The sequence below is a fragment of the Periplaneta americana genome, chromosome 10 (assembly GCF_040183065.1).
Source record: "Periplaneta americana isolate PAMFEO1 chromosome 10, P.americana_PAMFEO1_priV1, whole genome shotgun sequence".
Lineage (NCBI taxonomy): Eukaryota > Metazoa > Arthropoda > Insecta > Blattodea > Blattidae > Periplaneta > Periplaneta americana.
In genome coordinates this window covers 144,760,596-144,787,399 of record NC_091126.1, presented here as the reverse complement: position 1 = coordinate 144,787,399, position 26,804 = coordinate 144,760,596, and the positions used below count along the sequence as shown (strand labels likewise).

At 39.5% G+C, this 26,804-nt stretch overlaps 1 protein-coding gene across 2 annotated transcripts in view; it reads right to left on the bottom strand.

Moving 5' to 3' along the window:
• LOC138708062 (zinc finger protein 16-like) overlaps nt 1–26,804 on the bottom strand; it is an 83,917-nt gene that overhangs the window by 9,977 nt on the left and 47,136 nt on the right. For both annotated transcript variants that reach the window (XM_069838192.1, XM_069838193.1), the window contains 2 exons: nt 14,233–14,451; nt 13,946–14,149 (listed from right to left, as the gene is read on the bottom strand). In XM_069838192.1, the coding sequence (XP_069694293.1) occupies nt 13,946–14,149; nt 14,233–14,451 (423 nt within the window). The remainder of the gene's footprint in view (nt 1–13,945; nt 14,150–14,232; nt 14,452–26,804) is intronic.

The following is a 26,804-nucleotide window of genomic DNA, read 5'->3' as shown; positions in this document are numbered from 1 at the left end:
ATCAAAATTTAACACATTACACATTTCTTTTCTAAGCACATGGGGGACCAAACTCTGGTGAACAATATGAATGATCTGTACTGCCCAATAATACTTTGGCTTTAAATTTCACTCTTGCTAAACTATAGGGTAGACCAGAGTAATTGTAAACACTTTGCATTATTTCAAATATATTTCAACATTACACAACCCTCAGTAACGGTAAGCATGACAAAGAAACATTGTGTTATTTTTAGATCTTTCTTTTCCCTGAAAATGGGTTTAAAATAATAAGGTTGACTTTTTTTCATCTTTTAATTGCTAGTTTACATTTATCCCACCTGTTTACATTTACCCCTTTGAGAGTGGGGTAATTGTAAACACCAATTTTCGCACTGGCTATCAGACACTGAACATTTTTTGTTCTGTTTCAGAAGAAAGAGCTGTATTCCTTCCAACTTCAACTTTGGTCACTGGTACATTTCGTCCCTTTAACCTATGATATATGACGGATATAGGAACTCAGTACCTCTCCTGAGTTTCACGATAACTGTAGTTACCATTTTTCACATCTGTAACAGCCCTCTCTAAATCCTCCACAGTGTAGTTGGTGGGGGTCTCTTTCTAATATAATTTCTTTGCATTTTGATTACTGGAAAGTATACGAAATGTAACCATAGTAAAACATGTTTACAATTACCCCCACGCAATTAAAACTATGGTGCAAATGTAAACATCTCATAATTTAATGAACTGAGGTTATGGGATATCTCAAAACCATTAATAAATGTTAACTACTATACATTACTCATAAAAACAACATATTCTTAAAAAATAGCACTGTATGTTTACTTACAATGCCAAAATTGAAGGTGAAGCAAAACTCTTTTTCAACTTTTTTGTAGACTTTTACAAAACATTCGTTCACAACTAAGCAGTTACTCCTATTTGGCGCCAAACTGCTTTGTAGGTTAGCCAACATGTTAATTTAAATATTCCCCAAATTAAAATTTTTATATCGACAGTTTTGTATTTCTCACAGCATTTGTTTCCAATTACCCTCGTCTACCCTCATATAAGTTTATTAACTGTAGTAGTTGGTGTCCTATTGCTGCATCTTAGACCAATCAAAATTCTGTCTGCTTGCAGCATTTCCAGTGGTTCAACAGAGTTGTAATAGTTTTATATTTTCATTTGTTTCAACTATACCTAGAGATTTATACTATTTTCATTGATGTTAGCAAATTGATATGCTTGGATGGTAATAATGTAAATGAGAATCAGATTTTCTTGCATTATTATTATTATTATTATTATTATTATTATTCATTTGCTGATATGGGACAAATTTGATAGAATTAGAGTTGTTTTGATGTCAGGTATTTTCCTGATCATTTACAGAATCCTATCAGTGTCTATGTTTTATAGCCTGGTATTACAAACACAGTCTGTCATGGGAATAGAGTTGCCACCTGTCCTGATTTTGTCAGTGCAGTCTCGATTTCAGAGAAAATGTCCTGCATCTCAACATGGCTCTGTTGGGACAGTAAAATGTCTTCATTTTTGTATATTTAATTATTAATTTCTAAGTTATTATTTTTCTGAAATAGAAATTATTTTAAAAAGTTGGTACCACATTCTTTTAAATGATTTCTCAACACTGTACTGCTACTGCAACAGTGCTAAGCAACATTTAAAATTGAAATGAGTGACATTGTTGGTTTGGTGGTTGTTTGGTGTAGTTGATGAAATTGCATCTTTTTTATAGTAAGCCAGAAACATTGCTGCTTTAGTATTTATATGTTATGTGATAAACTGAGTGTTTTAAAACATATTTGTTAGGGCATTTTTTTAACATTTTTTTTTTACTTCTTACAACTCCTAAGAACATTTTTTGTTTTATTCGGTCATTTTTTGAGTATTTTCATTTAATTTTGGCCATAAATCCCCATTATTAATGTAAAATTTTATTTATTTACTTTGATATTTTCTCTACATATTTCTTCAATTAATACCCATTATTTTGTTTATTATTTTAATCGTTTTTCTACACAAATATTGTCATTTTAACGTAGTATACCCCCACATAATTGATCAGTCCAACCACCCCTTCAACATAGACTCCTCTATACCTGCTAGTTCCGGATAAGAGTGGCCTTGTGGTGAGCTACACCAGGTAAAATAATTAATTAAAGTGTACTACTTAGAAAAATTATGTAAAACTAAAGGAGCAGTCCGCGATAAAATTAAGTTGGCTTTAATCAAACACGTTTTTCAATCTAAGTAGAATGTAATTTGCCGCATGTCAATGCGAGGCATGGTTCTTGAGTTACTGACTCCGCACAAATACTTATGACGTCACAGCCAATGAACTGGTGTGATTGCGTAGTAGACCGAGAACATTGGCGAGTGCAGCACAGCACTTTGTATTAAAATAAATAATCTTCTCTCGCCGTAGTAAACGTGAACAGAATTTCGGACTTAGTTATGATTGTGTGAAGTCATGTTTTGCTTTTCATTTAATCATAAAACCAGCACATACCAATGTTGTGGTTTTATGTAGACGTATTTTCTTTTATATGAACGATTTTTAACTACAGTAGACTAAACAGAAGAAGTTGTATCATAATACAGTTTAAAATGCCGTGGTGTTGTGATTTTTCGTGTTCAGAGGGAACAACAAAAACAGAACATGAAGAAGGGGTATCATTTCATGTATTTCCGAACAGAGAAAAGTTACTGCAAAGATTTAAAACATGGGTAAAGAAAATCAACACAAAAGGTTTTACACTATCGAAAACTACTGTTGTGTGTTCCAGTCATTTCTGTGAAACTGATTTTGAAGAATCGTCTTTACTAAAAAGACGTTTAATGAAAGACAATAGAACTCCTATGAAAATTAAGAGAACTTCTGTCCCTTTCCTATTTTTGAAAGGAGAATCTCCCCAAGACAGTTCTGATCTACGCGCTCCTCTGCTTATAAATGAAAGAAGGTCGTCGAAGAAGCAATAGCAAGTCGCAGTGATGCACCTATAGCTGAAAATATTGACGTGTGTGTAGTTCTCGATGAGGCTGAAAATTCACAGGAACCTAACATAGACAAGTTGTGCAGTGTGAGATAGGGTGCGAGACGCTAAGAAATGTGTGTGGTGAATCAGAGGTGGGGGAGCAGAAACTCACTTAGAGACATATTTTCAAATTAGAAGAAGAAACTTCAAATTCTAATTCATCAGGTTCCGAGGACGCCGCACATGAAACAAAGTAAATAGGGAGTCAAAAAGCGGGGTTTTTTTTTTTTTTTTTTTTGTATTCTGGTCAGCGTTACAAATTTTGTTTTTCTTCTGTAATATTTGTCATTCCTCTTTTACAAATATTTGGTAGAAACAATAGGACCATTGCTGAAAGTTAATGCAGTGTGCCAGAATGCCCGTAATTGGGAGTGGAAGTCTGAACAGAGGTGAAGCATAGCAGTGAGTTCTGCGTTATACTTGTGCGATATAAGATACAAATTGTTTGAAAAATTTTCAAAAACTTTACAACTATGTTTCATCGGCAAGACAACATTTTATAAAATAATTTCAAAATTCGTAGAACCAACAGTCAGATGTACTTATTTTCAGATTCATGAACAACTTATCAATTCCCTAAAAGATAAAAATGTGTGAATCACAGTGATGGCCAATTTGACTCACCTAGTTACAGTGCAAAATATGTGACACAGTGTAATGGACCTCGATTCAAATAAGATTATAGACTTCGTAGTTCTGCAAAAAGGTCTAATTGTAGGTGAAGCAGCATGCGAAAAAGTTCTAGATCACCTAAAAGAAAAAATGAACATTACCCTCTTTCTATCGGATCGCCATAGAGGAATTAGGAAATTGATAAGGACCAAATATGAATGGATGGGCTATCAATTTGACATTTGGCACATGGCAAAAAGCTTAAAGCCGCCGCACAAATGTGGAAAGAGAGCATCATAAATCACCTCTGTGGTCTCGTCCTACATGTGAAGGTGATTCTGACGACTTAGAAAACAGAGTCATTTCTGTATTAAATCATGTTTGTAATATACACGAATGGGGAGAAACAGAGACATAAAAAATGTGCACACATTCACCCATACAATAGTGAGAGGGAATGGATCGAACCTGGATCCAGCGATTACAATGCTCTGAAAAAAAGTTGTATGTAACCCTGCCCTTTTGAAAGAACTAAATCAGACTAATCAATTTTGTCACACCAGCAAATTTGAATCATACCATAACGAGAGATTGCTTTACATTCCTAAGAGAAAACACTTTCCATATGGTGGAATGGTAACAAGAACTATGATTGCGATAATGGACCATAATTACAATGTGAAAAGAGATGTAACTGGCTCTAGACTCCAGTACTCTAAAGCCACTAAACGATGGGTAGAAGAAGACAAAACATACAGCTGGAAGAAAAATGCGTGGAGAGGAGATACTATATAGAAAAATGTCTTGGAAGTAGTTCTGGTTATCAACTGCCACAATTCGATGATCCACATGTTTTAGAGGTTCCCTCAAACATAGCTTCGTGCCTAAACCGTGTGACTCAGCAACTATGACGCAATAGAATAATATTAACCATGTACTAATTTATTGTTGATGTGAGATAAACACGTATTTGCAGTCCATTCATAACGAATATTTCACGTCTCACATACATTCACTCACTCAGTGAAGGCGTTGACTTAGGTTATAATGGATCGACATATTAAACCTTTTCAGTTTGAACCCTTACCAGACCCAAGTTGTTCTATCACTATGAGTACGAAATTCAAAATGGGTAAGTTATTATTATTATTATTATTATTATTATTATTATTACAGTATATGCATATGATAGGTCCTAAGTGTGTTAATAATAACTGACTGTAACTTATGAATATATATTTATTCGTTCTATGCTGTATGTCAAACGGAACTACAACTCAGTCTTATGAAGCGATCAGTGGTTATGACGTCAGAGCTTGCAGTAAGACCTTTAATATTTCACAAACTAAAAGGCGTAGAGCGATGCGACAAATGCCGTTAATCCAAGGATTACTTTGGTAAACATCCTATAATATAATCAAAATATGGAATTTTATCGCAGACTGCTCCTTTAAATAAACTTGAAAGTTGGTACTAAAATTTAATTTAATTACTAGTCTAAATATTAATATTCCTACTAAGCCAATTATGCAAGATAAATTTGAGGGCATTTTTTAAAGATTTTTAGTTCATAAATGCATTGTTTTTAGGACATTTTTTCATAATTTATAGGTCATCAAAATCCTAGTCCTAATAACAAGTAACAGTCTGTTTAGATTTACAATACATCTACAGTGTTTAGCAAATTTAAATAGAGAATGGACGGTAGTGAACATAGTAACAATGGAAAGAAAAAAAACAATGTTCAGCAACAGCAGTAAAAACAATATTGAAATACTGTAGGCTATAGCAAAATTATTTGTTTAGAAATGTGACGGTATGCCTATACATACAACAGAAAACAATGCATATATATATGATGCTGAAATAGTAATAGGCCCTAAGGTATTGGCACAGGTTAATTACATTTCTTTTGTCTTTGATGTTAACTTTATCACATATTATGAAATATAAAACCTTCTTGAAAACATAAATATTTACAAGTGTTAAAACTTATTAAAAAAGTTTTATAAATTATATTTCTATTTGAAGTTGGCCTTTTTTTATTATGCATTATAATAATATATTGTAAACTTTATTAGTAACAATAATGTAATTTACTGTCACAACAATAATTCCTTTCTACAATTCACCTTAACGCTCTCGTCAACAATTGGATCTTCACTCAACACAGTATTCGTTATAGCACTCCACCGACGACAATGACAATTTACTTGGACTATTACGCACAACAATGAACTGTTAATCTTAACTAATATTTACAAATCAGAACTACCAGTTCTCAGTTCACAGTTCTTCTATCTCAGTCACTCGAGTTCACAGTATCTCGAACCACAGACTTTCAGAGACAGTTCACTGTACTCGAACTCGGGTCCCTCCAACTGCGGTCCACTGCACTCGAACTCAGGTCCCTCCAACTGCGGTCCACTGCACTCGAACTCAGGCCTTCGGATGCTGACGCAGATGCGGACGCACACTCGAGTCGAACTCCGGCACACAAGTCTGGCTTGCTTGCTCTGGCTTACTCACTGACTGAATAACTAAAAACTCTGAAACTGCTGTCGTTCCTTCGCGACCGTAATTTATAACCACAGTGACGTAACCTCGAAGGTTCCACCCGTCTCTAGAGATGGCATTCCAGAGAAATCCAGAGCCCTCTCCTCTCTACCAGCACCAGATGCGCGCGCAAACTCGTCGCGTGACGTAATACACCCTCTCTCTTCTCTCCACCGCGCGACGTCACTCAATGTTCCGTGCAGCCTGTGCGATCTGCTTTCATGCGGGACGCTGGTCGTGAGTTCGAATCTCACGTCGCTGTCACATTGCTCCCTCCTTAGGACTGCTCGTCTCGGGCAGTCCCTTGGTAGGCTGCTAATCGGTCCAGATGCACCACCATTATCTTCCCTCGAGGTTGTCGCTGGATGCGGTACTCCACGTCGTTGATCCGGCTCACCACGCGGTATGGTCCATCCCAGGCACGCTGCAGCTTTGGTGATTTCCCTTTGGTCCTGGTAGGTTGATACAGCCACACCAGGTCACCCTCCTGGAATCCTGCAGAGTTGGCTAATCTGTCGTAGCGCACCTTCATCCTGTCGCTGGCCATCTTGAGGTGCTCTCTGGCCAGTTGGTGAATTCCATTCAACTTCTCGGTGAGTTCTGCCACATAGTCAGTCGCTGGCTGGTCGGCGCTGGGTGGCGTGCCAAACAGCAGATCACAGGGCAGGCGCAGCTCTCTCCCGAAGACCATGTTTGCCGGTGCCATCCCTGTTGTATCGTGGACCGAAGCTCTGTAGGCCAAGAGGAACAGTGGGACTCTGGCATCCCAGTCTCGTTGATGGTTGGACACCACCTTCCGCAGATGCTCTTCCAAGGTTTTGATGTAGCGTTCCACCATACCATCGGACTGTGGGTGGAGGGGAGTGGTCCTGGTTTTATGCACTCCCAGACGCTCGAACAATTCTCCCATCAGGTTGGATTCGAAGTTGCGCCCCTGATCGCTATGCAATTCCCGGGGCACCCCGAATCGGCAGATGAAGTTGTCAAGGAGCGCGTCGGCCACCGTCGAAGCCTCTTGGTTGGGAATCGCGTACACCTCTGGCCATTTTGTGAAGTAATCCATGGCGACTAGCAGGTAGCGGTTCCCGCGATCCGTGACCGGGAACGGTCCAGCAACGTCGATGGCGATCCTCTCAAAAGGAGCTCCCACGTTGTACTGCTGCATGGCTCCCCTGCTGCGGGTCCTTGGTCCGCGACTGGCTGCACAGGTGTCGCATCTTCGGCACCATTGTTCCGTGTCGGTTCTCTGATGCAACCAATAGAACCTCTGCCTTAACTTGTCCAGCGTCCTGTTGGCTCCCAGGTGGCCTCCAGTCACTCCAGCATGAGTCTCCTCCAGCACTTCCTTCACCTTGCTCCTGGGCAGGACAAGTTGTTCTATGCGGGTCCTTCCATCGGCCGACTCCCAAATCCTCTTCAGGATACCATCCTTGACAGTGAAGGATTCCCACTGGGCCCAGTAGCTCTTGTAAGTGGTACTACGGTTGGCGATATCGGCCCATACTGGTCTCTGGCCGGACTCCACATCACGTAGTAGCTGTCCAATGTTTGGGTCCTCCAGCTGCTCCCTCCTTATGGCGGCGTTATCCCATCCTGGGCTCGGCTGGGCGGCAATTGCTCGGATTGCGTGGGCGCCATCCCGCTCTTCTACTTTCAGGCAGTGTTTGCAGCCATCCGGGCACGGACGTCGTGATAGGGCATCAGCGTTGGAATGTTTCTTCCCTTGTCGGTGTTCAGAGGTGAAGTTGTACTCCTGCAGACGTTGAACCCAACGGGCGGTCTGCCCCTCCAGATTCTTGAAGCCCAATAGCCAGGTGAGTGCAGAATGGTCTGTCCTCAGATGAAACTCCTGGCCATACAAATATTTGTGGAAATGCTTCAGGGCTTCCACAATGGCAAGAAGTTCTCTACGGGTCACGCAGTAGTTTCTCTCAGCCTTGGACAATGTTCGGCTGAAGTAGGCAATCACCCTCTCTTGCCCGTCCTGTTCCTGAGAGAGTACTCCGCCGATGCCTACGTTGCTAGCGTCCGTGTCGAGCGTGAACTTCCTTCCAGGGATGGGATATCCCAGTACAGGAGCAGTGCAGAGCGCCTCTTTCAGCGACTGGAAGGATGACTCCGCCTCGTCTGTCCACTGGAATTGTCGTTTCTCCTCGGTCAGCTGGGTTAGAGGCTTAGCGATGTTGGCGTACCCAGCTACGAACCTTCTGTAATAAGTGCAGAGGCCGAGAAAGCGGCGCAGCTCCTGCTTGTCCCTCGGTCTCGGCCATCCTCTGACGGCTTGTAGCTTCTCCGGGTCCGTGGCCACTCCGTTGGTCCCTACTACGTGTCCCAAGTAGTTGACCTTCTTCTGGAATAGATGACATTTCTTCGGGTTCAACTTCAGTCTGGCTTGTCGCAGTCTCTCGAACACTTTCCTCAGGTTCAACAGCTGTTCGCCGAAAGTCTTGCCCACCACGATGACGTCATCAAGGTACAGCAAACAGGTGTCGTATGTCAGGCCTCTCATTACGGACTCCATTAGTCTCTGGAATGTAGCCGGGGCGTTGCAGAGGCCGAACGGCATAACGGTGAACTGCCATAGTCCCTGGCCTGTAGAGAATGCCGTTTTCTCCTTGTCCTCAGGATGTAGCGCCACCTGCCAGTATCCTGACTTGAGATCCAACGTCGAGAACCACTCTGCTCCGGCCAGGGTGTCCAAGGTGTCGTCAATTCGTGGGAGGGGAAAGCAGTCTTTCCTGGTGACGTCATTCAGTCTTCTGTAGTCCACGCAGAAACGCAGGTCCCCATTCTTCTTCTTCACCAGCACTACAGGTGATGACCAAGGGCTGTCGGATTCCTCGATGACCCCTCTTGCTTCCATGCCCTCCAGTTGGCTGTCAATCTCCCTCTGTTTAGCTAGAGGGACGCGTCGAGGAGGTTGTCTGATTGGGCGAGCATTTCCGGTGTCAATGCGGTGCTGAACTTTCTCCGTTCTCCCGTAGTCGTTTTCAGACAGACTGAACACGTCCTGAAACTCTGTCAGTAGATCGTGGACTTGTCTTCTTTCTCTTTTGCTTAAATTCGCCGGCAATTCTCGAGCTAGCTCTTTCAGTGATGGGTCTAGATCTGGACGTGGTCGGTGACACTCCTCGTTTTCTGCCAGCGACGTCACAGACACCACCGGCTCGACGTTACCTAGTACAGTTCCACCAGGCACCTCCTTGTCCCGATTGGTGACATTCAGGACCCTCACCGGTACCACCTTCTGATTCGGGAGTAGGGATCTGGCCACATAAACCCCATCTATCGGAGTTGTTTGCGAATCGAGGAGCAGGTTTCTCTTAGGTTGTCCGTCCAGTCTTGCCGTCACCACCATCTCGCAGCCTGCTGGGATTGTCACTTGATTCTCCAAGGTGAGTCTGCCGGCCATGGGTTGGTCTTCGACGTCCCTCAGGAACACTTCATCCTGACCAAAACGGAGGATACGGCGCCGGACGTCCACCGTTGCATCGAAGATCCGCATGGCGTCGAGTCCCAGGATGACGTCTTCAGTGATGTTGGCGACGAACACCCACATCTCCAGTCTCCTCTTTCCCAAGGTCAAGTCCAGGAAAACCTCTTTTTGGATGGGCAGGTTCTCGCCTGAGGCAGTACGTAGCTCATACCGGCGCAGCGGCGTCCTCCCAGGTAGTCCACGCACGACTTCCGGTCTGGCGATAGTGAGCGACGCCCCGGTGTCTACCAGTACTCTGCATGGGCGGCCTCTTATCCATCCGTCAGCAATCAGCCCATCGTCGCATCTTCTGTTAACCGTCTTCAAGATCAGCCGAGGGGATGGTGATGACGGCGCCGACGTGCCCCTCATCGCATCGGCCCCTTTTAGTTTTCCTGTTTGTGACCAGATCGGTCACAGTCCCTCCTCAGGTGTCCAGGCTCGCCGCAGGACCAGCAGGTGGGCACTCCTCGTCTTCGTCGCTCGGGTGATTTCGGTTGACGTTCCTCGACGTCGGCCGCCGCGACGCTCCTAATCCGGTGCGATGCCGAGACGTTCGCCGTCAACTTGGCTGCCTCCATCCTGAGGGCCGCCGCCAGAGCTGCACTGATGGTGCGATGCTCTGCCAAGAGTAGCTGTTGCTTTATTTCCGGGTCTCGAACTCCGCTGCCGAAGGTGTAGGCCGCCTCTCCAGCGATGAAGTCATTAGGTAGGCCCCTGAGCGCCTTATGGGCCAGTTGTTCCACCGCCATCGCGAATTCTTGCAGGGACTCGCCTGACTGTTGGACCCTCGTTTTTAGTTGGGTCCTAAATGCTGCAGCAAGTTGATGGTCACCATAACGTCCCTCCAGGGCCGCCATTATCTCAGCGGCTGTCCCATCTTCTGGAACGCTGTGAAGAATCTCCGACGCCTGTCCTTGAAGCGCGGTCAGCAACTGAGTAGTCTTCTCCGCTGGGGTCCAGCCATTATGTGCTGCGGTGGCCTCGAACTGGCGACGGAATATCGCCCAAGACGTCGTACCGTCGAACTTCGGCGTCTTGACGTTGTGATGTCTGGCTGAAGGAGATGATTCCGCAGAGCCACTATATGGAGTCCTCAACTCTGTGGCCGCTTCTTGCATGGCACGTCGAACCTCCTCGGCAACTATCTGTTTTTGTTCTCTAGCCTGGCGATCCACCAACGCGAGAATGTGCTTGTTTTCTTCAGCATGTCGGTCCATCAACGTGAGTATGTGCTTGTTTTCTTCAGCATGTCTGTCCATCACCTCACTCGTCTTGTCCAGCAACTCGCTCGTCTGCTCTTGACGACGCTCTAGATCGCGGATTTTGCCGTCGAAATGGTCTACCTCCTGTCTCAATTCGGTTACTGTCTCGTTTATAGTTGTAAAATTCTTGTTTAGGTTGTCAAGATCGGCTTTGAGTTCGTCTTTCACGATGGCGACAATTCCATCTACGTGGGCTGAAACGCTTTCAATTTGCGTAGTGACGTCATCTTTCACTCCGCTTATGTCACTTTTCATCTCCGTTTTCACTTCACTTATGTCGCCTTTCACTTCACTTATATCGTTCTTGACCTCACTGATGTGCTTGTTCATGTCGTCTTTCATTTCTGCTTTTACTGCACTTATGTCGTTTTTCATTTCAGCTTTCATTTCCGCGATGGCTTGCAGGATTTGCTGTAGGTTCTCCATTGTCGATAATATCCCGATTCTGACACCAGTGTAAACTTTATTAGTAACAATAATGTAATTTACTGTCACAACAATAATTCCTTTCTACAATTCACCTTAACGCTCTCGTCAACAATTGGATCTTCACTCAACACAGTATTCGTTATAGCACTCCACCGACGACAATGACAATTTACTTGGACTATTACGCACAACAATGAACTGTTAATCTTAACTAATATTTACAAATCAGAACTACCAGTTCTCAGTTCACAGTTCTTCTATCTCAGTCACTCGAGTTCACAGTATCTCGAACCACAGACTTTCAGAGACAGTTCACTGTACTCGAACTCGGGTCCCTCCAACTGCGGTCCACTGCACTCGAACTCAGGTCCCTCCAACTGCGGTCCACTGCACTCGAACTCAGGCCTTCGGATGCTGACGCAGATGCGGACGCACACTCGAGTCGAACTCCGGCACACAAGTCTGGCTTGCTTGCTCTGGCTTACTCACTGACTGAATAACTAAAAACTCTGAAACTGCTGTCGTTCCTTCGCGACCGTAATTTATAACCACAGTGACGTAACCTCGAAGGTTCCACCCGTCTCTAGAGATGGCATTCCAGAGAAATCCAGAGCCCTCTCCTCTCTACCAGCACCAGATGCGCGCGCAAACTCGTCGCGTGACGTAATACACCCTCTCTCTTCTCTCCACCGCGCGACGTCACTCAATGTTCCGTGCAGCCTGTGCGATCTGCTTTCATGCGGGACGCTGGTCGTGAGTTCGAATCTCACGTCGCTGTCACAATATAGATAATATTAGTTAAATTGATCTTACCTCTTCATGCTTTATGTTTACCCATTGCAAACGTATGGATCACTTTTCATTAGAAAGAATAATATTACATAAGAACGACTGGTAATACAACTGTTTTATAAATTCTAACTTTCAGCTTTTTTGAGCGCAGACTGGATGACAAAAGTTTCTCAACAGACTTGCGAGTGTCATTTATATTCGTTACTGTTGTTCCAAGATATTTGGATTTTTCCACCTTTTCAAAGGATAAATTTACAATTTTTATATTTCCATTTCGAACTATGTTCTGGTCACGAGACATAATTATATACCTTGTCTTTTCGGGATTTACTTCCAAACCTATCTCTTTACTTGCTTCAAGTAAAATTTTCGTGTTTTCCTTAACAGTTTGTCATCCACATAGACAAGCAGCTGATATAACCCATTCAACTCCAAACCCTCTCCATTATCCTGGACTTTCCTAATGGCATATTCTAGAGCAAAGTTAAAAGTAAAGATGATAGTGCATCTCCTTGCTTTAGTCTACAGTGAATTGGAAAAGCATCAGACAGAAACTGGCCTATACGGACTCTGCTGTACATTTCACTGAGACGCATTTTAATTAATCAAGCTATTATTTTTGCCTCTAGTGAATTTTAATTCCTAAATAACATGGTCGTAACAATCGAATGGTTCACAATGTATTAATAATGTATTTAGCATAAGATATGGCAACCCTGTAAATTCTGACATTTGACAAGTTTTTTTTTTTGTTGGTTATTTAACAATGCTGTGTAAACTACTAGATTATTTAGCATCGATGGTATTGATGATAGTAAGATGGTATTTGGCGATATGAGGCCGAGAATTCGACATAGATTACCTGACATTCGACTTACTGTTGGGGAAAACATCGGAAAAAACCCAACCAGTTAATGAGTCCAAGCGGGAATCGTACCCGTGCTGGAATGCAAGTCCAGATTGGCAAGCAAGCACCTTAGCAAAGTGAGCTACACCAGTGGCTTAGCACGTGTTAAAGGCACTTTCAGGTAGGGGGATAGAATAATTTTATTATGGAAACATTCAATCTGTTTGATACTGGAAGTAGAATCTATGTAGAGACCCAGAAAGAAAATTTGAGCCACCTGAATTTTGAGCATGTGCAATATGTTATAAATGGAACTGGAAAATTCAGGTGGCCCAAATTTTGTTTCTGGGTCTGTATAAATGAACAATTGTTTGTTGAATGACTCAGACCGCACAGGTATGTTGAGGTCACAATTTTTAAACTCTACTTATCCATTTTATTATTATATACATACATAGTGTTCTGCCAAATGGCAGGTCTTTCACTGGAAACTCAGCATTCTTCAATCTTTCCTATTTTATGCCTTCCTCTTCATCTCCACATATGATCCATATATCTTAATGTCCATCTAATATCTTCTTCTGCCCCAAACTCTTCTCCCGTTCACCCTTCCTTTCAGTGGTTTTTTTATTATCTGCTTATTTTCCATGTTTCCATTCCTTTGGTAAACACTTTGTGTTTAAATTTATTTTTTAATCTTTACATGCACGCCTACTTTCTTATTTATGCCTCATAAATAACATGGTTGTAACAATCGAAGAATTCATAACATATTAATAATATATTTAGCAAAAGATCTGGCAACTCTGTAAAATTTTATGTTTGGCACATGTCAACTCTGCTTTCAGACAGGAGGATGGGGCGAGGACGTTAAGGTTTGTCCTGAAGTAAAATAACAATAGAATGGAGAAAATGCACTGACCTGGTGGTGCCTAGCTGATACCACCTTGTTAGCAAAGTCTGTCTCACTGCACTGGGTGCTTCCATCCTCCACCTTCACAGTCATCTGTGCCACCACAGGATTTGATTCTGTGGTGCGTGTGTTGGCAGCAGTGCACTCATAGCTGTAACGAGCCTCTGTGGCTGCTGCCTCCACCACTGTTGCCCCTGCTGAGCCAGGCTGCATCTTTCAATAAACAACATCAATTCAGACACAAAGATCTAGCCAATGAATCACGCACCAACATATTAACAGAGACACATACTAACCTGCATGGCACATTTGTACTGTTGCACTCTGGTTCCATCTGCATCACTCACAATTTGAATGCTGGCAGCTTGCACCAGACTGTTCAAGCCATCTGTGGCTGCTGTCAGAGCTGCTGCTTTATTGTGCTGATTTTTTTCAGTATCTGAATTGGCTGTCGTTGCAACAGCCACAGAAGTGGTCGCCTTCTTCTTTGGAGGACTCTCATCTTTGACATACACCTGCACGTAAATGGTGAAAAATTCTTGCATATACTTTCTCAAAATATTATTCACTATCCCTTTTCCAGTCTACAATCCCATTGTTTTCCTGTCAATCAACATCAAGAACTCACTTGACATATCACAGGAAAAATAATGACACAGATTTCTAACTTATTTATACTGACAATGAGAGAATGAGACAAAGTAGGTTTCATTTCATACACTATAGTTATTTTTGTCCTCGGCAATGAAATGGCATTATTTTTATATTTGTTTCAACCTTGCTGACTACAAATTAGACATTCTTTTTTCTGACACTACGTCAATAACTTTTACGAATGCACTTAAATTTAGGGAAAATAAAGCAATTTGCCAAAGATATTACCAGACAAACTTACACAAATTCACGTTTCATCATCAATCGACTTACAATTTTCTAATATCCATTGGAATGCTTCCATTATCTCAAACACACCTTTATTTACTAAACTTTGTACAATACTAAGGAATCTGTAAACATATTCTTCGATTTTTGATTTGATCATGTCACAAAAAATAAAAGGCCTCAAATATTTCTAACTGAACAATGGCAGACAATGACTTATGATTCAGGTTCCTCTCACAACTGTTGTATGAAAGAAGATAAAGTTATCCCAGTCAAAAAATTTATGGAAGTTGGACTCCACGATTTTATAACTTCAGTATTAGATTAAGGTGATGTGGTTGACACCATGCTTTAGCTACCTTTCACCCCCTGGAAATACCCAGTACTTAATTTTACAGGAAGCTGAGTGGAACTCTGGGCTATTTTCGAAGTTTAGCAACGAGAAAAATTGCGCCATTACTCGGAATTGAACACATGACCTTCTAATCTATAGTCAAGTACTCTACTAAATGTCTGACAACTTGAAAAAAATCCTATAAAATACTCCAACTTCTGGTTTCACCTCTCTCCCACGTCCTTACCACCAATCCCTATATAAGAGGGTGTGTGTAGGCATCATAGCCAATAGAAGAGACCATCCTAAAATACTGCCACAATTGCAGATTCTCATTTCTGCCTTGATTGTTTGCTTGGAAGATTCTAACAAGGGAAGCATCGTACCCTACATGCCAAAACTTGCCTCGAAACTTTGGTGACATAACCGATGTGCTACGAGAAGATTATGTGCAAAATATTAGCTGCCTATTTTCACTGCAAGGCCCCGAAATAAACCCTGGAATTATGCATATACTAGTGGATACTAGTCGCTACAGGTTGAAATGGACAGCCCTTCCTGTGTGCAAGCCAGTGGAGCAGTGGCAACCAGCAGCAAACAGAAGCACGTGAGTCAAGGGCAGTAGTACAAGCGGACAGCTACAGGGTTAATGTATCCAGTACAAAGTTGAGGGTTGTGTAAGAAAGGAGAACTGTTGCAATGAGTTCCATGGAGCAAGACATAAATTCGATTAATGTACTAGAGTTCGCCAGTTCTGTACGAATGGGAAATGGCCAAGTTCATTATTTAACTGATTGAAAATAGTTGTACAGGAGTGGGCCGGTATGAGAAGACAACTCTCGATGTATGTGATGGAAGTGATTGTGATTCAAGTGATAGTGATACCGATCCCACCTCCCTCAAATCCATTTTAATATTATCTTCCCATCTACACTCGGCCTCCCCAAAGGTCTTTTTCCCTCTGGCTCTCAACTAACACTCTATATGCATTTCTGGATTTGCCCATACACACTACATGCCCTGCCCATCTCAAACATCTGGATTTAATGTTCCTAATTATGTCAGGTGAAGAATACAATGCGTGTAACTTTGAGTTGTGTAACTTTCTCCATTCTCCTGTAACTTCATCCCTCTTAGCCCCAAATATTTTCCTAAGAACCTTATTCTCAAACATCCTTAAACTCTGTTCCTCTTTCAAAGTGAGAGTCCAAGTTTCACAACCATACAGAACAACCGGTAATATAACTGTTTTATAAATTCTAACTTTCAGATTTTTTGACAGCAGGCTAGATGACAAAAGCTTCTCAACTGAATAATAACAGACATTTCCTATATTTATTCTGCGTTTAACTTCCTCCCGAGTGTCATTTATATTTGTTACTGTTGCTCCAAGATATTTGAATTTTTCCACCTCTTTGAAGGATAAATCTCCAATTTTTATAGTTCCATTTCGTACAATATTCTGGTCACGAGACATAATCATATACTTAGTCTTTTCGGGATTTACTTCCAACACTATTGCTTTACTTGCTTCAAGTAGAATTTCAGCATTTTCCCTAATTGTTTGTGGATTTTCTCCTAACATATTCGCGTTATCCGCATAGACAAGAAGCTGATGTATCCCGTTCAGTTCCAAACCCTCTGTCTTATCCTGAACTTTCCTAATGGATATTCTAGAGCGAAGTTAATATCCAAAACAAATAAAATTAAAGTTCTTGATAGAATGAAAGTAAAAAGCATTCAGAAGTCAAATCTTTCTTTCTTCCTCAACTCCAGCAACATGATTCTCGTTATAGGGACCATGAAGTATTTGAATGCAACTCATGATGAATGAAGCCTGCTCAGTAAATTACATATAAAAAAACTATATATTTGAGAAACTGACCTGACTATGTTGAAGACATAACCTTTTATTTTGGAGATAATGTAAACACGTTTCTCAAGAATCTCAAATTTAAAAATATGCAACACAAAAGTAGTACTTTCCGTATATTTCGCAAAATGACAAAATAAAAGCATTGCAATGTAAAATGCACACAATTCATTTCTGTACCATTATTTATACGGCTCGGATTTTGATGACTTCAAAGTTAGTATTGCAATGTGGTATAGTGCAAGATCAGCAAACAATTTCTCTATCTCAGGTAGAATCCTCAATGTCACTGGATACTTCGTTACAGTCTGGTGAACATTGACTCCGAAATCTATTTACTAATTCTTTGATATTGAAAGGAAACAAGAGGAAGATTACAATATCCTACCCGCAGGTAACAAAATCTGTGACACGCTGTTTACAAAAAAACTCAATTTGAAATATCACGTGTTTAACGACTTTTTGAATTCCAAACCAGTGTAAACCAGGAATTTACCTTACATATTCTTAGACACAACTAATGATATATACTCACGTCATTTTTAACTTTAAGTCATTAAAATCCGAGCCCTAATAATTTCTATCCTCTCTATTCAATTCTTCCTTATTCAAATCACATTGGGACTACAGATGGAGTCTTTAACATGCCAGTTTTTCTCTAGTCATGCGCAACGAAAATCGCGAAATACACATTCAAATTGTACGTTCAGAGTGAAATTGCAAATTTAATTTATATACTGTACACATATTTTTTAACTGCTAATATGCGGAATCCTCATAATGGAGAGAAAATGACTGTCCCCTCCAGTATTCTTATTATTCTCTCATGAACACAGCACTTTCATCACAAATTTGAAACAACTTTCTACTTCTATAGGATCCTCTCAAACTTTCGGCTGCAAATTTTGTTTGTCCCTTGATGTTTACTTTCTGATGACTGTTTCATGTCTTCTAATACGTTCTCTGCACATATGTATGTTTTCTGCATACTAAAAATTGTCCTTAGACATCCACTTCACAAAGTGCATATTTCACCAAAGGAATCACTCTTGCAGTTTCCTTTGGACTTAAAAGAGACCAAAACACAAAAATCATGTTGCTCGTCAAATAATACAGACATTATCACACAAGTACTCGCAAACTAATTTGTGACATTAGCAGTCACGTGGAAGCCAAACTGATCCCCAAGCAATAATACGAATTAAAGCATAAAATTCGCGGTTCTATATAAACTTTCTAGCTCGTATGTGTCATTACTTGCCATAATGTTGAGTACTAGTTTTCATATATATGCACCACAAAAATACACTGCCCTACTTGTGAACTAATTTGAGACATTAGTACTTGCATGGGGGCAGAGTGACCTCCAAGCAAAATCACTAATTAAAATATAAAATGTAACAGTTCTATGTGAACTTTCTACCTCATAATGTTTGTCATTACTTGAAATAATGTTGAGTAGAGTTTTCATGTAATAAACCCCAAATATAACACTGCACTACCTGTGGACTAATTTATGACATTAGTAGTCACGTGGAGGTCAACAGAACACACTGCCTGAAAAATTAGAATTAATGTGGCAAATGACAGTAACAGACTGGAAGTTATTATTTGGTCATATTGCCCACAAGGTTTTTAGGAAAGTACGGATAAGCTGGGCAATGTAGGCAACTGTGTAAAAGAAATACAGACCAAGACATAACACTGGGGTGGAAGGGGGGGTCAACGTGGCTACTTAAATGTCAAGTAGTACAGGTTGGTATGTTTACTGTTTGCTTTGCAGTTCCATTTGCCAGTGATAAAATGAAATAGAAATTACAATGACATCATTGGATCTTATGTCTAGTGGTGTGTGGATGGCTGTGCAATCATTCCACATGGAGTTACGTTGCTGCAACTTCACCTTGCAGAGTACATAGGTTCTTATTATTTTTTTTCAATTATGCTTTCAAGTGTCACTGTGGAATGTGTATGGCTGTAACATAAAATGATTATGAGGAATGTAAAAGCACTAACATACAGTTTCATAGGTTTCCAAATCGACATACATTGCCGAAGAGACATGGGAAACGAGTTAAGTTTTGTGAGAAAACTGCCAAATCGACTAATGCTGCAGCAGGTGCCATATCTCTTACGAATGGTGAATATACGGTTCAACTTCTACCTCCACGCACGCATGCACACACACCACCCCTCTGATAATACATGCCCATTTGTTATGCTATCCCACATTATATGCTCTTTTCGTCCAGTCCCTTGACATCCCCATACAAAACCATGTAAAATGCACCGCATAATATGCTCATCACCACGTTTAATACTCTCTTTCATCTGCCGAAAATTCTACAATATCGTACTTTAAAGGATATAAAGGACTTCTACATTTACCACTAGTGTCGGCATAGTCAAGTATTTCTAGGGGTTTTTGTTCGGTGAATACAACAGAATGGATTGCGACCCTTGAGTACCTGCAAGACTACTGTATTCAGAGCCTGTCCTTCTTGCTGGTAGTTTTAAATCGCACTGTCAGTGGAGACTTGACTGGTGCATCGTGTACAAGTGTGAAGTGACTCGTTAGTGCCAACATGAATAAGAAAGTGAAACAGAAAGCTTTATCGATACCAGAGAAATTACAAATTCTTTGTAAAAATGATGAAAACACCATTATGAATCAGAAACAGTTGGTGGAATCATTAGAAATCCCTTCTTCAATGCTTAGAACAATAGTGATAAATCGTGAACCTTTTATTCTGCATAATTACAGTATTTGATCCTTAAATTTCTTCAACAAATGTTAATGCTGATTCATACCTTTGTATTAAAACTTTAAAAATCCAAAAATGACCCACTCTCACTGATACGTGGTCCCGTTTAACACACTATTTTTATGCGGTCCTTTGAAGAGCGTCTTACCGAGGTTTCACTCTATATATATCCTGGTAAGGAAGCTGTATAAGGTGTGTCACTCTGAACAAAGTCAAATACTGAAAAAAAAATTAATATCAAATGAAAATGTCCGAGGACCGTCATTGAAGTCAAGAACAATTCCCACCATCAGACCAACTGTGAATGACAGAACTAGTCCCTCAACATGAGCCTTTCCAAATCTCCCTTCAGAAAGTAAAAGAGAAAGGACAGGGATGTACGGCATAAAAATCGTCACGAAATTGTTTCTCAACTATTTGTGGACGATTCTAGTATTTGTGAAAATACCAGCAATAATAAAAAGGCTGCCAGTGAATCCAGTGAAAATTATTTTTATTAGGGTACATAAAAATCGTGGCAATGTAGAAATACAGTGCAATCTATGGTCTGAAATTGCATGAAAATTCCTTGAAATAGAACCAGAAATTAGTAAGATAATGTTGGATGATTGTTCACAATCTGATGACAGTGATACAGATGAATAAAAAGAAGACAAACGGAAATTACGGAGTAGAGGACATTCATGTGAATGTGAAGTTTTAAAGAAAATTTTAGACAAAAAATGTTTAAATATGAGCAATAAAACACTGAATGGAAACTTGAACTATTAAATAAAATTAAAACTGACTTACATTCAGAATTTCGAGAATCGTCACCAGGAGTCAAAGCAATTCATCTATCACTGCCTAAGAATATCGCTCCAACACCTTGTCCAACATATGATGAACTGAGAAAGAGGCTGTTTTTCATGCAGGAAGGTTTGTAACAGATACAATAAAATTATCATTAGTGGACAGCGAATAATCCAAGTGAATGTGCTGAAAATCCCCAGAGATTAGTTAAAGTAAGTGTGGTGCTGCATGGCATTTACGAGAATTTGAGCCATTTTTCCTTCATAAGACAATGAATGCAAAATCATATTTGAATATGTTGACTAACTAAGTGTGGCCAATGTTATCGCAATGGAATATGAACACCCTACATTTTATTCAAGATGGAGATCCCCCGCATCATGCTCTGAATGTCACATACCAGAATTTCACTGGAATTGGAAGGCACTGATCTCATGACTGACTTGTTTGCAGTCCAGATCTGAAGCCTTGTGATTTCCTCTTCTGCAGGGTGGACAAAAGAGGAGATTTTTAGAACAAAACCCTAAAATATTCGAAGAAAACATTGCAGAAGTAATCAGTAACGCACTTCTGTGCATGTTGCAGGAAGCAACATACTTAAGATTACAGAAGTGTGAGGAAAATGAAGAAGCCTATGTCGAATTTTGAAAACTAATAGATTTGATAATCCATTTTTTTTAACATTGAGTGATGACAATAAGCAACAAATTTATAAGAAATTTAAAACAGGTAGTCACTATCACACACTGTATATATACAAGTGTGATTTCTTCAAAGATAATATGCAAGATCCACTGCTAGAATAAGAAAAATACAGAATAAGATACACTTGCTGTCACCAGAAAACACATATCATATTTTTAAAACCTTATTTATTTTTAGGAACTCCACTGGTGTAATTAGAATAAATTGTAACAAAATCAATTTCATACAAGGTTTTTAAGCACTTTTGTGATTGACAAGATCAGTGCTGCTACTGTAAACCTTATACAATACCTATACAATTTGCAGAGAAGGATCTGCGTAGAATAAAATATTGGTGCCGTTTTAAGGACTTGTTTGTGTACCATTTACTATAACATACAATACAAGAAATTTGTTGTTTTCAATGGCATGAGTGGTGACCACGCCATTAGTTCCGAAGTTTGAGGGTTTTAAACTCAGCATGATTTCTTTCAGGAGAGCAAAACCAGGAGTCCCATGTCAGATGTAAAGCAGCTCCAGGTAGAATGTGGACGTCAATGTGATGCTGAAGTTGTATTATCCCGTGTGTAGACCAAGTGAAATATGAAAGCAAGATATAAGTCAGAATACAAACAAATAATAAAATAAAACTCGATAAAATAAAAAATAATGACAAGATACAATTAAATGTAATCGAAAAGGCTAGAATTTCTATGAAGTAAAAATACACTAAACATGCGCATGAATATGAAAATATTTTTCTTGAATTATGTAACAAAATATGCAATAAAACGGAACAGTAAGTAAGGCTGGATTAAAACTAAAGTTCTGTATAAAATGCTGTCTTCAATTTAGAATTATTATGTTTTATCACTGTTATTTTAACATTTTCTTATTTACTTTTCAAGGCTTCAGAGTCATTTTTGTTAAGCAATAAGTGATGTGATAGAAAAAAATGTTCAGACCACCACTGCTATAGGTTTGGGGAGTCAGTAGAGGAAATTTGTTTTGTTCTTGAATGATACTGAAAATGTCATCGTTCTTTCTTTGTTCATTGAACCAAGGCACCCGGCTGAGGAAGGATGTATTAAGTGGTGTTGGATTTTGTTTGTGTGAAAATGAATGAAAAATGTGGAGCAACATATTCGCATCAAATTTTGCTTTAGAACTAGAAATTTGGCTTCAGAAATTTTAAGAGAACTTGAAGATAGGTAAGTGTATAAGCAGATCCAGTCTTTTTTTTTTTTGGGGGGGGGGGGGGTACAACAGGTTTTTGGATGGCCAAAAATTGAAGATGACCCTCGATCTGGGTACTCCTCCACTTCAAAGAGCAGAAAATAACATTCTTAGATTTTGTGGTTTAGTGTGCTCTGACCATTGACTCACAATTACAGAGTTTTTTTAGTTGGTTATTTAACGACGCTGTATCAACTACGAGGTTATTTAGCGTCGATGAGATTGGTGACAGCGAGATGGTATTTGGCGAGATGAGGCCAAGGATTCGCCATGGATTACCTGGCATTCACCTTACGGTTGGGGAAAACCTCGGAAAAAAACCCAACCAGGTAATCAGTCCAAGTGGGGATCGAACCCACGCCCAAGCGAAAGTTCAGACCGGCAAGCAAGCACCTTAACTGAACTGAGACATGCCAGTGGCTCAATTACAGAGATGGCCAACTGAACAAATATTGTGCACCATGAATATGACCCAAGGGGATAATCACCCAAGAATACTATAAAAGTATTCTAGATTACGAGAAATGTGAGGAAGAAAATACCAGTGCTACGGCAAGACAAAACTGGAGCTGTAAATCATGGAAATGAACTCGCTAATAATGCATTCTCGAGCACCAAATTTCTGGTAAAATCCCAAATTCGTGTATTTCCCCAACCTATCTATTCTGCTGATTTAGTACTGCTAGCTTCTATCTTTTTCGAAATTTGGCATTTCTCTCAAAGGAAAAAGATTTGACACAATAAAAGAGATTCAAACAAATTCAGAGAAAATTCTCAATATCATGAAAAAAGGGATTCCAGGAATGCTTCCAAAAGCGGAAAATTGTTGGGGGTCTACTCGAGGGGAATCTTCACAATGGTCTGAAAGTACTGTCATGTTGAAATTATACACCAAGTTTTAAAACTTTTGGCAATCATTCCATATACAGTAAATTATTGTTTCGTATTTCATTTATTTTCTGTAATTTATACCTAGAAAATTTTAGAATATAACAGTGTAGTTGTGGAAAAAAAAAACACATACAGTTTGAAAAGTTTTCATGATAATTTAATTTGCTTCAGACTTAAAGATCATTTCCATAGAAGTGATTTACAGTATGTATCTCAAGTTTTGGAAAGTGTATCTTCTACAACTGCCTCTTAGTAGTGATTTGTATTAGCTAAGATTTTGTTCCACAACACATGAAATGATATAAATGTATTAACATGCGCTGAAGGCGAGTCTGATTCTAGATTAACACCTTGCACATCATGAAGAACATCACTTATATCTGAAAGCATAGGACTGTTTCTGAAGATTGTAATTACTTTGGGTATGTAGGAGAAATAAGCATAACATAAAAATTATGTCTTTTTCACTTTCACTGCATGCAACTTACTCAGCAGCTTCTATGGTGGCAGCACTTTCAGTCTAAGGCACCAAGAACATTCTTGATGATCTCAAGGTTTTTTGCATAATATGTAAAAATACTGTATGTAAAACACATGCAACTGATCATGAAATATACAAAAATATGCAACATAAATATGACTTATTTCGACTCTAAAACTTGTGTTTCGCAAAAGGCAATAAATGCCCTATGTGTGTATATATCCCTAGTACTAAATCATATTTGTCCATGGAAGCATCAGTATATTCATTCTCCTTTTTTTATAATGTTAATTATACTTTAATCGAGAACTGTTTCAACATTTTTATGTGTTGTGTAGATCTAGATCCAAATCGATGTTTGATGATAAAAGGAAATCTCTGGTGTGTTCAAAGACAAAATCATCCCTGAAGATTGCCTTGGCTGTTTGCTGGATTATTTGTAGACAACACCCACAATCTCATTTATATTTATGCTCGACCATGCCGAAATGTAGTAATTATACACCTGGTAGCAGTCCTTTAATGCATGTCATTAAAGTACACCTATTCATTAAAGTTCAGGTTTTCTATTATTCTCGGATATGCAATCGAAAGACGAGGGAAACGTCACGGAGGCTGGAAATCCAATACTGTCGCAGAAGGTTATGTTCTGTTACTATAATAATTAGCGTTAATTGTAAATAATATTCAAATAAATTCAATTTGTCATCAATTCTAAATCAATTTCCAGGTTATACATTCTCTGCATTACATCAAGGTCAATGACATTATTGTTCCTCGGAAAAAATCAATACTTTTGCATCTGCGCACATCTCACAATTCAAGAGCTATGAACAAGGTCACTTCCGATCTTCTGTCAGATACAAATAAAATGTATACTTCTGAATAATTTAAAGTTAGAAATATGGTCAAGCATAAAAAGTCGTATGAAACTTGCCTATAATGGTAATTAAGATGCTCGTATGAAAATTATGAAACTCGCTTGCGCTCGTTTCATAAACAAACATACTTGCGTCTTAATTACTATCATTATAGGCTCATTGCATAATGTACTATTAAAGTCTGTCATGAAGGATGAAAACACATGAAAGCTTGGGCTAAAATTATGAGAAGATATAAATGTATATTGGCATGTTTTTGTAGAACTGTAAGAATTCAAAGCAAGAAGACAATGTATTAAAGGATAGAAACAAAAATGGATTTCATTCTATTATTTTCGAGCAACAATGTAAAGAAAATTATAAAAGACACCGCAGAAACACAACTTTGAGGAATAAGATGAGTAAGACCAACACTTTTCTAAGAAGGCCTAGGACAAATTTGGAACCTAAAGGGAAGTGCTCAGAACATCTATACAAAACAAAAACCTACAAACCATGACATCATAGACCCACTACCTGTGCAGAGGAGGAAGAAAGTAGTCTAAATACAGTCAACTCTGGATATAGTGAACTCGGTTATAATGAACATTCGGCTATAGTGAACCTAAATCGTTGGTCCCGACCTACACACAGCGGCGCTTCCTCTATATTCATTCATTCATTTATTTTATTCCATAGATCTTACATGAGCAATGAAGCTTTAAGATGTGGAACATGTCAACATTTTACAATATTACAATTACAATTTTTACAAATTTTTATAGTTTTACAATTTAGTAATTTTCTACAATTTTTACAATGTTGTACAATTTTTTTTTTTTTTTTTTTGGCGAGATGTAGTGAGATGAAATGAGGTCCGAGGATTCGCCAAAATATTACCCGACATATGAGCACAGGAGCACGTGAACACCTTAAAAACCAACAATAATCATACATATTACTGTATTAATATTGTTACATCTATTACTTTCCAATGTGCAATGACGTTCCTACATTTTTCGTCTCGAGAGAATGTCCCGTTTGTGTGTCGTGTGTCTTTAAATCTCCATTGGACAGGTTGACAGCAGCTCGCACAATTTTTCTCTAGCAGGGTGAAATAGCCTGAGGCGAGAATATTTTCTGGTTTGTTACAATGGTTACAATAGCTCTGGCTCGCACAGGTCTTAACGTGCTAGTGACAGAGAAATAGAGATGCTCCATCTCCCTTCGGTCTGCCATCCTGTTCCTTTCTCCCTCTTTCCTCGTTTTCTCTTTTTTACTCTTTCTTTTCAAAATACGCGCGGGAGCTGATTCTGTTGTCTTTTGTTCAGCAAACTAAGGAAAATACATGCTGCAATGGTGCGTATTGAAAGTTGAAACAGCAACACTTGAAGTTTGGAGACGGACGTGTATGAAATTGTGTGTTACATTAAAAGAGGATTATAACATTCCTCCGCACCATGACAGAAGAGCGATTAAGTACATTGGCTATGTTGGCAGTGGAAAAAACTTGTTAACTACATTAGAGACTTCAATAATAAAGTTATTGATAAATTTACATCTCTCAAAACTAGGCGCATGGAGTTTCTCTATAAATAAATCTAGATCTTCAACACCATCTACAACAGCAGTGAAGGTGAGTCCCATGAATTAATTTTACTCTACTCTTGTTTAATGGTTTTAATTTTGGTTTATATGCATAGATTTGGTACATGCATATTAGAACTGGTTTATCTCTGACGTGTGACTCAGCTATACGAGAATATATCAGTGCGTTGATTACTCATTTTTTTTGTGAACACCCATCCAAGAAAGGCACGAGCTGCCACTGCCTGCACACATTATAAAGTACATTAATATTTCCATTTATAGTGAACCCTCACTTCGGTTATAGTGAACTTAAAACTAGAATTTTCCCAAGAAAATGTAATTCTAAAATGGCTAAATTGGTAATTTAGGAAACCCTTCCTCCTATAAACTTCCAAGAATATGTTGAAAACAAAATCTCAAATCATCTATTCGTTATGTGCACTGAAAGACAGAGGATTTATTCAGCTTCCTAGGCAGCTT